The 12890-nt window shown below is 48.7% G+C and overlaps 1 protein-coding gene across 5 annotated transcripts in view; it reads right to left on the reverse strand.

Annotated features, from left to right (window-relative positions):
* Window positions 1-6980, reverse strand: part of tcf7l2 (transcription factor 7 like 2) — a 59210-nt gene extending 52230 nt beyond the window's left edge. For 4 of the 5 annotated variants that reach the window (XM_008279112.1, XM_008279113.1, XM_008279110.1 and 1 more), the window contains exons 1-2: window positions 6885-6980; window positions 98-157 (exon numbers count right to left, since the gene is read on the reverse strand). In XM_008279112.1, the coding sequence (XP_008277334.1) occupies window positions 98-157; window positions 6885-6977 (153 nt within the window). In that variant the 5' untranslated portion in view covers window positions 6978-6980. The remainder of the gene's footprint in view (window positions 1-97; window positions 158-6884) is intronic. The other variant, XM_008279114.1, reaches the window with a different exon arrangement.
* Between the last annotated feature and the right edge of the window lie 5910 nt (window positions 6981-12890).

Below are 12890 nucleotides of genomic sequence, written 5' to 3' on the forward strand. Positions count from 1 at the left end.
CACCAGGATTTAAGTACTTCATTCACCATTGTTTGAAATCATCAGCTGTTCATTTGTGTGTGGAATCAGATATTTTGGGAATTCAAAGGTCTCTCACCAAATGAAATTGGTGAAGGCTCAGATCTGACTGTCCGGGGAATTCCCAGCAGAAGGGCCCCTGAAAGGCAAAGATGGACGTTCCCAAGTCACACAATTATATCAGCTCTCCATCTTTATTCTCACACACACTGACACACACACACACACACACAGATCTGCACACAATCCCAGCCGACCAGGTTTTATGCAAAAGCAACATGTTCTCCCTGGAAAATAATGCATCCCCTGGCTTTTGAGTTATTTAAGCTACGAGCTCATCTCTGCTGGCTCAGCTTCCTCCCGGGTGCGTGTTCGGCCCCGTTATGACTAATTTTACACGGAGAGGACGGGGGAACACTGGCTCTGCACCGGCTCCGTGGCTGTTGGCGCTGGCTGGCTGGTTGTTCAAACACTATCGCACTCTGGTAGAACATTTTATCTCCTCAGCACGCACACCTTCACAGGTGTTCAGCACCGATCTGTGGATCCACTGTCGCCACCCAACTGTGGCACGCGCTCAAAATATTTATAGACGGCGAGATCGAGAACAGAGAAGCAAATAATATCACCTGAGTGCCACATGTGAGAATTGTTGGAATTGCAATTATAATTTAAATTAAAAGCATGCTGCCTTTGAGTCCCCAGAGCAGTATTTCTGATATTTCTTCTCAAATTGAAGCTGTGAACTATCTCAGCAGCTGCTCTGATAGCTGAAGTGTCTTTAGAGGAGGAGGTGTTCACAGGTTAAACCGGCTGATTCTTATCTACTGTCCCTAAAAGCAAAGAAATAAGATCTGGAATCTCTCTAAAAGATATGAGGAGATGACAGAGGACAGGAGGAGGAGAGAACAGGGAGAGGGCGGTATTGATTTCCTATGCTAGAAAGGACACGCTAGCAGAAGTCTCAGAACATGCAGAGAGAAGCAACAGGGCCTTCAGTTTACCGGAGGGCTCCAGTACCTACAAGCTACAGTGCAGACGGCTTCCTGTGCACTCAGATCACTGGCTGCTATCTGTGCTTGTGCTTGACCCGGGGCCAGCCACAGAACTTTTCATAACAGCGAGCGCTGCGGTTGCTGGTGGAACACACACGTACTTACAGATACAAATATGTATTATCCTGCTAAAGTGTGTGTCCACCATACAGTCACACACTCCCCGGGGTAGCTTCAGGTCACCGGGGTTATTACAGTCAAACACCGGTAACGAAGGCCTGGAGCTCCTCACACACAGAGGAACACAAAACGCCGCTGCTCGCATTTCCAACAAACAAATGTTGTGATGGGGAGGCTCATCAACCACGGTTTCAGAAATTCAATTTATGCGTTTGCAAAAAAAAAAAAAGCAGAAATTTGACAGTTGGAATTGAAGCTGGGTGGCCCAGAACCTTCAGAAGTTCATCAGGTGCTTTTCCTTCTGAACGTGTCGGCAGGATGTTGGATGAGCGAGAAGTCTGGGCGGCCGTTGTTGTGGTGACTAAGCACACACTGAGTGGACTGTCTGTGGGAACAAGCCACCGTCCAGACTGCTGGACAGATACAATGACTGAGGTGCTCTCATTTTCATTGTCACTGCTCCCGGGCCTGACGCCACGTCTCGACAGCCTCACATTTTTTTTTGGCCCCGGCTGATGATGTCAGCGTCACCCCTTGAACAAGCGTCTTGTCTGGAGAAGACAGCGGACAGGCACGGCGAGCTCTGAAGGCTGGATCACGCTGGCAAGAAGGACGGGCCGATAAAAAATGTAAATTGTGAGAGATGTAAATGAAGATTTGCATATCAGTGTATATTAAGCAAAAGTGCAATGATTGGGAATCTTTGTGCTCCTATAAAAGAACACTGTTTTACTGCCGAGATGCCAAGAGAATGTTTTTTTTTAATCCAAAAGCGACCACAACTATAAATAAATGTGCGAGATATGAGCTTTCTCTAGCAGCAAAGGTTAAGGGTGGACGGAGGAATGCATGCACAGAAAGAAGACAAAAGGAGGGGAGAGAGGTTATTTGGAAAACGGCTTAAAATGCAGAAGGAAAGAGCAGCTTAAGGTCGGCATAAGTCAGGATAGAGAAAACCTCCGAGGTAAAGCCTATGGACAGTGCGTGGGTGGTGCCTGTTGACCGTGGGGTCGCTCATTATCAGCGGAGAAGGGCCAGGCCTCCCAGAGTCCTGCACAATTGTCTGGACAACCCAGGTGCACGGCCCATTCAGACCACAGGAAGCCCCCTTTATCCCCTATTCCTCCCCAAAATGGACGGAGAAGTGGTCAAGGAGGGTGAATGTGATCCTGTCTTTCTCTACCGCTGACCTAGAGCTGCCGTCGCATGCCTATCCAGGCCTTTGGCTCATTGTGGGGATCTACAGAGTCATTGTGGTGTGTCTTTCTCTGAATGCTTGGCTAAAGCGCAGTTCTGTCAGGGGGAAAAATAAAAGAATATCAAAAACACGTCAGCTCTTTTCACCCTCTCTCCGGTGCACATTCTTCGCAGGAACAGGTGAGAGTGAATGGGAATAAAATGAGCATGTTCAGGAGTTGTAAAAGGCTCAGGTGGGAGGTCTTGCACGCCGTAAAAATGGCCAGATTCCATCACTTCCTCCGCACTAATTACCATACACTTGGAGCAAGTGGCCTCCTCCTCCCTCCTCAGCCCAGGGCCCTGCTTCACCAGCTCACGCAGACGCACAAACACTAACGCACGGACGCACAATGACACACAGCGAGGTGCAGTTGGGAAATGGTTAACACTCCAGCCGTCCCCTGCTGCCAGTGAAAGCCCGCAAAACAATGGAGACATTGTTGGGCCAGGGCTAGACTCTAGACTCTAAGGCTGTGTGTGTGTGTGTGTGTGTGTGTGTGTGTGTGTGTGTGTGTGTGTGTGAATGTCAGAGAGTAGTTTGTGCTGCTCTTGCTCTTAACCTGTTTTTCCCCCAGTTTCCAGAACGGGGCAAATCAAGAAACGTGATTCAATCAGAGCGACTTTCACACCTCACCGCAGAAGCATCTCCGACTGGAAGGAAAACAGAAGCTGTGATCACATGACTTTGAGAGAAGATGTCATGACATGACCACCATGAGCCGGCCTCCTGCTGAGTCCTTACTGTTGATGCTATCAACACACAGTCTAAGCCGTGGATTTACTAAACAGTCCTCGGCTCTGCTGTGTCACTGGGCTAATGCACTAATGGCTGCCCAAAAAAAAGGTGCAGATGAGACTGATAGGACGCACACACCTCCTGCTAAATGTGACAGCGAGCTCTGAGCTGCTTCCTGCTGCTAAGTGTCCACAAAGACTCTTCAAGTCCACAATGTCAAATTAAAACATCACAATGAAAGGCGGGATGACAAAGCGAGGACTGTTTATGATCTCTCCCTCAGGAGCTGTGTGAAGCAAAAAAATAATAAAAAATGTTTCTTGGAGTCTCTCCCTCAAAAAATACACATCAATAGGTGGATAAATATTGAATAACTTTCAGCCAATGGCATAAAAGTTCAGCGGCGGCAGGTTTTGAGGCTGCCTGCGGGGTGGTCAGGCACTTCAAAAGGTCCTGCGTGGCCCCTTTTGAGGGCATGGTAAACAGGGGCATCCAGCCTGGCCTCACAGACACCAGCCTGCGTGAGGTCACTTCCTCTTTCCTCGGCTGATCCTCCAGCGCTTCACCTCAGCTGAGCTTCCAGACAGAAAACGAAACCATCCGTCTGCATCTCTGTCCCTGTCCGTCTCACTCCTATCCGTCTCCTCCATCGCAAGCTTCCTCAGAGGTCTTTATCTGCAGCCATCTTTGCTTCTATCTCTGTCTTTCTATTGTTGTTTCAACCGTCTCTGGGTCAAACAGGCTTCAGATCGCTGTTATCTAGCGAGCCAATCAACGGCTTCTTATCGCCGCCAATTCCAGCGCGCTAGTCAGCCAGAGGTCAAGGTGCTGGAATATTTCCTTGCATTTGTAAACAAAGAGAAACTACCGTTTACAGCCCAGTTCATCGATAAGGAGCTCACGTACTGGAACGTGCGAGCTTGATAAAAAAATAAATAAAACAGAAGAGCTTGACCGACTGAGTGACACCTGCGGGAGTCCGTGTGGGGTTATCATTGGAATTCACAACGCTGTTCATAGTAATCTGTCTTTTCTGTATCAACGACAGCCAGTATGATGCAAACCAGGGAAACATTCGATCACACTTCCTTCTCAGTCAGAGGTGGATGCTGGAGCAGGATGGAAGGAGCGCCAACAATACAAGCTGCATTTCACATCCAATTTCATCACTTGTACTAACAGCCGGTTGTGTGCCTATGCAGCCGATGCTGCAATGCCTCTGATCTCAGCAGCCTGTGTACTCTATCAAACAGATCACACTGGGGTTGGGCAATATGACCACAAATATTACAATATATTCTCTCATACTGATCAATGTCAGCACTAATCACTATATACGTTTAATAGTGCTCCTTCTACTGCAGTCTGCTTTGGTTTCTGCTTAAAGCCTGAAGAAAGACAAGCGGAGGCTTCACAGACTGAGTTATTAAAGCCTGTAGAAGAGGCCTTTGGAGCTGAAGCACATCGCTTAACATTACTTTCATTCTGGGATAAAACCTCCTCACCAGCTTCTGTCCTAATCAGGACCAAACTAAACCCATCTGGGCCCAAACTCTAACACGGTCCAAACAGCACCACTGAACAGAACCAGTGAGTGAACATGTAGAAATTCCACAGAAGCATTTGCAATTTTCTGTTACTGTTAAACCAATGTAGTCCACAGTGAGCTTCACGTGGCAGGACTCCACTCAGACATACAACCGCCATACGACGGAGATTTCAGGGTTCTCTTCTTTCTTAATGGGCACAGTCAGTTTTTCACTCGCATGTTTGTTTCTACATCCCACTAAGCCATTACTTATCACCAATTTATGTCTCTCATCTTCTCATGTAAGCCAGTAGGAGCTACGCTGTTGTGAATGGGTCTGTACTTCAGCCAGCTTGTTTTTTCCATCTGACTGGTTGTCCATCTTTGTTGTTTCAAGTTTGTTTTTGCCCCACAGCCAGTTTCTGTTTTGTGATGAATAGCTGGTGTTGCTTGTTTGTTCCCAGCCTGTTAGTGCTGCTCGCTGGACGGACTGACTGGAGCGCAGCTTCCTTCACATGTTGGAAAAACAGATGTTTACATTCATACAACGTGTTTTTATCAAAAGTAGTTCAGCACCTAATTCATCACCGAGCAGACGAGCGATGTGCATGAGTCGTGGTACGATGTACCGAACGCAGCAAAAGTTAGAGCAGCAGCATTCTTCTCAAACTTCCTGAACACAGTGAAGCGACTTGTGCGTATGTGAGGTGGTAAGTATTTACAGCCGTATGACTCATAGCAGGATAAAACCTCAAGTATTTACCTGCAGCTTTCTGCTGCCCACGACCAGTTTAATGACTTCATAGGAGTTGGGACTCTTTTTCTCAGCGTCTCCTAAAATAACAGAGTAAGAAGAGGCCCCCTGAACCCTTTGGTATAAAAATAACACCAGCATCGCAGGGGAAGATAAGGAGGGCCTGAGCCGGGCTTGTTTTGTTCAGAATAACACTGTCATCGCAAGCTCTTTGTCTTAAACACCACTTTTGACAGGGTTTCTGTTTCAAATAAACAGCCCTGTCAACTCCCGCTATTTTAGGCTGCGCTTAACTTAAACGGGCAAAATACCGAGGAGGCCTGAGCTTGCCAACTTTGAAGTAACAGTTTGAGATGGTATTTATTACAGAGCATAAAAGCAGAAGAAGTGATCCAACGTCCACGGTGACTCAGAGGGACACCGTGTCTTGATAGCGTAATCTGGGCAATAAAATTCATCACGAACTTCTGTGGGAGCTCCAGAGCCGTGGCCACAACCGACTGTGCCGTTTCACAGAAAACGAAAAAGGGCTCACCCTGAGTTATTCGCTCCGACGGCGAGCTGCTGCCACGGTGGGATGCTGCACGCGCTCAGAAGGCTGCGCTTTCTCAAATCGTTAAGCGCTTTTCAAATTTGTTATTTTCATAACAATATGTTGATGCAAGACTCCAAAACAAAAGTAAGAACTGTGCCGATAAGGGCCCAGGGCATCAGCGGTCACCTCACTAATTCTGCTCAATCCCCACTCTCATTGATTTTCCTGACTCGCTAACCCTGTGACCACATACGTACACCTCCCTATGTTCAACCTTTCCGCTGACCTCTTGAAAACTTTAAGCCTTTGGCTAACTACTAAGTTCACATTCAGCTGTTCATTCTAGAGCTGTTAGCCTCTTAGATATTGACATGCCTGGGGTGGATGCTCTGTTATTTGTATGTACTGCATATGCCCCTATGGCTGTCCAGCCAACTCTCCTGCCAGAGTACTTCTCCAACTCCATGGATAGTGTAATCAATGTTGAAGGAACGCCCACACTTCCCTCAAAGACAGTACGTTAGCAGCCCAGCGTGAGCTTATTCTCATGAAAAAAAAAAAAAAAAGTTGTCAACGTGAGACCAGCTTTCCGTAAATCATCCAGCTCAGTGCAACCTGGGAGTTATCATGGACCTGGAGATTACAGACGCCATGGCTGTCCAAAGAACAACTACTGCACCTGCACGGCGGCCACTCGCCTCCCGATCACTCACTGACAAAAGCTCCACTATCTGGGATCCACAAACCTCCAAACGTCAGAATGCACACACATACAGGAACACAGAACGGACTCAGACAAATCCAGGAAAAGCAAGGCAAGCAGGCTTTGTTCCTTCTGTCATGAACAAGGGAAGAAGAGCTGGTGAAAGAGGAAAAGGACCGGGCGGAGTGTTACTTACAACGATGTGTGCCGGTGACGGGGACCTGGCATCTTTAAGTGCTTGTCTACTTTGAAGACCTCCTGGTTGAACATCTAGCAGGGGCCATTTCATCTGTAGGTACTGAATGGCAGAAAGGAAACAGAATGGAAAGAAAGAAAACAAAACATGTTAACAATGCAGAACTCAAAAACCAAAGGAACAAATTAAAAATAGGACAAAAAAAGGGGAGACGACATTTCTTGACAAGTGTATGGGTGTGGAAACTCAAAAACATGGAAAAGCAAATAAAGATCTTAAGGCGGATGGTGGAAGGGGTGAGGATGGCCTGGAGCCTGCATCTGAGAGTCCAGCAGGAGCGTAAACCAAGAAACACACTTCTGCTGCTGCTATCTCACAAAACTTGTGCTTCTGCAGCCAGGCTCCCAGCTCCATTCATTTTGGTTTTCTCAAATTAGTCTTCAAAGGTATCAATAGTTGAGCCCCAGAGCGTCTCTCTCCACGAACAACCAAAGAAAAGACAGTAAGAGCAACTCAGAGCAGAGTGAAGGGTAAAACACCAGATCGTACATCAGTGTCTCCATAAAAACATTCACAACTTTACGTTAATCCCATACGTAAAACCTTGGTTTGAAGCAAGTCAGCGCTGCAGCCATGTTCAGATAATCTGTGGTTTTCCTCTCATGTATCTCTGTTCATGTGTCCTGGGAGGTGGATTCACTGGACCTCCATGTGAGCAGAGAGCCATGATGAACCTGGAAACCCGAAGCTCACAGCGTGTTGGACAGTCAGCTTGTTTCTCTTAAAAATCACCAAAATTATTCAGAAACTGTAAAAAAAACAAAAACAAAAACAGGGTTCCTGGACTTCTTATGTGCCATCGTGATATTTCCTGAAAGTCACTTCATTCTTTATTTCTCATTCAAACGTTTTCATAAAGGTTCTGAGAGTCTGAGCTCCACAGTGCAGCTCAGTGAAGCCCAAATCCTCGGCTGAACTGCAGGCTGTGTTTACACAAAGCAGAGCGGAGACAAGCATGGAAACGGATGTACGTAGTAAAATGTGGGCACTTGGATCAGCGGTGCACATGGTGAGATGTCATCAGAACCTGTGTTTCCATAGAGGGGCAGGACTTCATACTGTAGTGACAACACAGTGAACAGACCAGGAGCTGCTGGTAGTTCACAGATAATTTAATCTAAAGATTTAAATGTAGTGTTGATGTAAAAGCTGAAACTCAGCAAAACCTATAAACTGTCAACACGCTGCGTTGTGCCGATCCAGAAACAGCTCCACATTCAGAGCAAGCAGGATTCCTTTCAATCTATTTGTTTTTAATTAAGCAGCAGATGCGTGATTTGGAATTTCACCGAGTCACGTATGTGGAGTGGAGGACGAGGAGGGCTGGCGCTGTGCATGCGCTTATGGCTTTAAGATGACCTCATGTCATAAATGTGACTGTTGTCAGAACTTTATTGGAAGCCATAAAGCGGGTAAAGCGTGGCGTCTCACCACGCTCCTCTGAAAAACCTCCTGACTGCTCCCATAAATGATTGACTTGGCCTCTATCAGAAGTCTTTCTCCCACCCTCCTCCTCCTCCTCCTCCTCCTCCTCCTCCTCCTCACACATGCACAGAGACACAGATAAGCAGAAACAAGGGTCATGAGAAACATCTGTCTGACTAATAAACTGGGTGGAGTCCTCTTTTTAATCTGATGACATCAGCTGTGTTGACTTAAAATGGACGTCCTGGTACCTGAAAACGCTTCACGTATTTATAACTTAAAAAACAGGAAAAATGCAGGAATCTGCTGTCGATAAAAACACTCTGCTGAGAATACTACGAGCAGAAAACTCTTCTCTCTCTGCAGGTTTTCCAGCCACTGACTCTCTGCTGTTGACTTAGCTCCAGCATGTGGTCCAAACTCTGCTGATCGCTGTCACAGCCGCCTCGTCTGAGGGAACGAGGTCGCAGCAGCTGTTTCAGCTGTGAGCCGAAGACCCGAAAAGTTTTGAAGAACGGAAACTACTGCGGAGTTCAAACTCGGGCTGAACGCAGTGCAAAAAACACACAACGCGATGACCTTTGAAGAACTGCCTACTTCAGTTTCATTACTTGAAACACTGAGCGTCTTTCTGAAGGAAGGCAGCTCCCGCTACATGGACACAATGACAAACCGCTTTCGTAAAATATATCAAATAAAAGCCTGAAAGGTCCACATCGCTTCACATCCAAGTCCTAGCGGTAAAAACAGTTTGTCTCAGGAAACTAAATGAAAAAACAGGAGCGATCTGTGCAGCTGGCTAATTAATGCAAAGGAGGGGAGCAGGCCTGTAACCTCGCTGCCACAGACACTCATTAAAAACTGGCCAGATAGTGTGAGCTGCTTTATTACACACCACCTAAAAAAGCAAAAAAAGAAAACGTGACAGTGGGTCTGTGATGCCATTTGGACAGAAACCTTTAACATGATCAGAAAACCTGAACACTGGAGCTCCTCTCTTCTCTTAGATTGAATTTCACGAGCGACTTAGATCATGTGCTTCTTTGCAATAATGACACAAGACCTGAGTCTCCGTAATTATTGAACCCAGGATCACATGTTGGTGACAGAAACCTCAGGCTGTTTCTATAACAGTGCAACCATCATCTGCTCCTCTGAAGGAGTCCTCCCAGTGCTGAGCGACCTGAGCCAGCGGTTCGGCACTGTGTGGTGATGCAGGTACATTAGATTCAGTTTCACTGTGTTGCCATCCTGCAGAAGGTGACCACTAGTTTGTATGCACGTCTCAGAGCATGTGTGGATGTGTGTGTGTGTCGGCGCTGGTCAGAGAGCGAGTGTGTCGCGACCCTTCCCGAGACTGTGTCTAAATCAGTGGTAATTAGCGAAGAGTTCACTGTGGGGTGCCAGCCAGTGGTAGACGCTGGAGGGAGTTATTGACTCCATGTCCTCAGTTACAGCCCATGCAAGGAAAAAACTGTTTGCTGCCTGGTCTTTCTCCACCACTAACACTCGTTTATGACCCAAAGATGGCTTTTTACTGCTAAAAACCCCGTTTGTTTATGCTTGTTTGTATGTCCTCAGAGTGGAAAAAGGAAAGGTTGTAAAACTCCAGAGTTGAGGTCTTGCGGGTTTTTATGGACCCCCCACACTGGGTATTAATTGCCATGAAGGGGAGAGAAGGAGGAGGAGGAGGAGGAGGAGGAGGAGGGTGGTGTAACAGTAAAACAGGAGGAGGAGGAGGAGGAGAGTGACGGGGCTGCTGTCATCTATGAGGTAATTCAAGACAGTGTCCGATGGTGCTGGAAAAGACGGGAAAAGGGGGCGACTGAGAACCGTGTCATGGGAAAGTCTTGCACATGCTCACACACGCAAATATTCCAACACAGCTGCCGGCGGCGGGGAGAGGGGAGGACCGGGAGGACATTCTGAGGAGGTGGCTGAGGAGCGTGAAGGTGACACCCCCGAGTGTGGCCGCGGCGCAGCGAGACAGCAGAAAGCCCCGGCCGAGGAGAGGAGGTGCTGAGGGGAGGTGGTGCTGAGGGGAGGTGGTGCTGAGGGGAGGAGGTGCTGGAGCGCATGCCCTGACAAGTGGCTCCACTTCAGCCCCGCTATTGCAAATGTTCTCACACACTAATCTCTCCTGCAGATTTTATAAGCATGCCGAGGAAAACGGAGCCTTGGCAAGCACCGGGCTTCCCGACCACCCCTCCTTGGCCTCCTGCCTGCCTCCCTGTCTGGCCCGCTAACGGACACGCTGCCTGGGCTTGAGCGGGCCGTGACCTCCGACCCGGCTCAGGCCCCTCCCTGCTCCCCTCACGCTGCTATGAGGGCCCCCCGTGTAACTCAAGAGCCATTCCAATGTGACAAATTGCTCCGGAGTTCCAGGATAACTCTCTCTTCTGCCCCGTCTCTCCCACCCCCACCCCCACCTCCACACACACAAACAGTGAGCTGCCCCTCTGGCCGGACCCCCGCCCGCCCTGGAAGAGCCGCCCGGTGGTGGTGTTCCGGCTCTGGGGCTGTGCAGCCGTCTCTCCTTTTTCAGCCTCCCCCTGCTCTCCTCCCCCTGCCCTCCTCCCCCTACGCTGCGCCTCCTCCTCGCCCGGCCAGCCCCACAATGGGAGCTGAATGACTCAATTGTCTCTGATGAAGTGAAAGACAAGGGAGTCCTCTAAATCCTTACAGAGGGATGAACTCGCCCTCACTGTCCTGATTTTGCTGCCGTTCACTGCTTTCCCAAGCACAAGGAGGGGACTGGGGGTGGGGTTGTTTACCAGGGCTGCAACCTATCATTAATTTCATGATTGATTATTGGATCTAATAAAGTGCATGTCTATAAATTTGTCAGATTTACTGGAAGCTCTCGAGGTCCCAAGTTGACGTCTGATCAACAAACCAAAGTATTTTCTTACTCTGAGGGAACCAGAACCAGAGTTAGTCATTCTGGCAAAGCAAATCCAACCGCTGACTTGTTTCAGCACCATTTAGCTGCTCCGCTACGGACTGGACCATTCAGCCGGTACGTGACTGACTGCTGCTCTACCAAGGCCGGGCATGTTCGGAGCTGCACAGTGTTGACCCAGATCCACGCTGCCTGTCATCGCAGTGAAGTCAGGCGTTGGGGGGCCTGGTGCCGGTGCACAGCTTGTTGCAAAGAGGGGAAGCCGGCTCCAGACAAACTGGGGGAGTATTCACACATCGTCCTCACACATCCACACTGCTGCAGTGCCACCACTGATGGTTCTAATTCAACAAGCTGGCACAGAAGCAGTTTGGATCTCCCTGGTGCCACTGCTGCACTCTCTCCAAAAACAAACCATTTTCTTCTGCGTCCTATGAAGCATTAGCCGAACGGCGACGGAGAGGAGGAGCCTTACTCTACCTCCTTTTGTGACAGACTCGTCAACAAGCGGCTTCTTTCCATCCAATCTGACGTGTTTATCACATGCGGCCCGGCGGCGGCAGCGCCAAGCCACCGCGCCGCTTGCTCGTTTTGTTTTGGATTAAGAGCAGAGGGCTCGAGACCAATCAAACAAACAGAGCTCCTTATGTGCCAATGTGGCGCCCAAACACTGGTCTGCTTTCCAGCAGGGGGACCAGGAGACAAATGACGAGGACCACAGGGGGATCCATCCAGCATGTCAGCCATGTGAGCAATGTGAGAACAGACAGACAGGAGGACAGACAGATAGCAGCTTGGGTTTAGAGTCAGCATATGGATGCTGGGTGTTGCTCCAGAGAGCCCAGCAGATCTTTGGGCCATCTGTGGCCGCCTCATATCACAGACATGACATAGCTCTACACGGCCATTGTATACATACACCACATGTACATTCACAGCGCCGCCCCCCACCCAGCCCCCGGCCCGACATACTGTCCATGCTTACTCACTGATTCACACCTGAACAACAACGCTCTCCCCCTGTTTGAACATCCCGTGGTCGGCCGGCCCGGCAGCTCCTCGGGGATCGCGCTCAGAGATGGGCTTGACAGCTTGCAGATTACACCAATCAGACCGCTACTATAAAGAGCTTTATTTAAGTCTGAAATGATCAAGGCTAGTAAGAGGAGCCCATTCAACGCTCTGCAAGTAAACTGCACCGAGCTTAAAAGATTAGTCCATCCAGTTTGACTACAGTTTTATCCCTCTAAAAATGAGAGCTGAGCATATTGTCTTGATCTGCTGCGGATAATGCTCGCAGGCTTTGTCCTCGCTCGCAGGTGCAACAGAAGAGGCGAACGCCAGCTTATGCAAACACGTCATGTGTTGGGAAAGGGAAAGTAATGTTCTGTAATTGAGGGAGCAGGCCCTTTGAAATTCTCTTGGTTAAAAGGAAGTCGCCGGCCGTACGGTACCTGGTGGTGCCTGTTTCTGCATACAGCCCGTGTCTTCAGAGGAATGGCTTCAGTGTGAAGAGAATGGAAGCAGTGCAAGAAATTCCTCGACAAAACTGCGAGAAAGTTAGCCAACACAAGAGGGCCCATCACGGCTGCTTTAGTTCTACTAATGCACATTTTATG

This window comes from Stegastes partitus, unplaced genomic scaffold (assembly GCF_000690725.1).
Source record: "Stegastes partitus isolate 25-593 unplaced genomic scaffold, Stegastes_partitus-1.0.2 Scaffold145, whole genome shotgun sequence".
Taxonomy (NCBI): Eukaryota; Metazoa; Chordata; class Actinopteri; family Pomacentridae; genus Stegastes; species Stegastes partitus.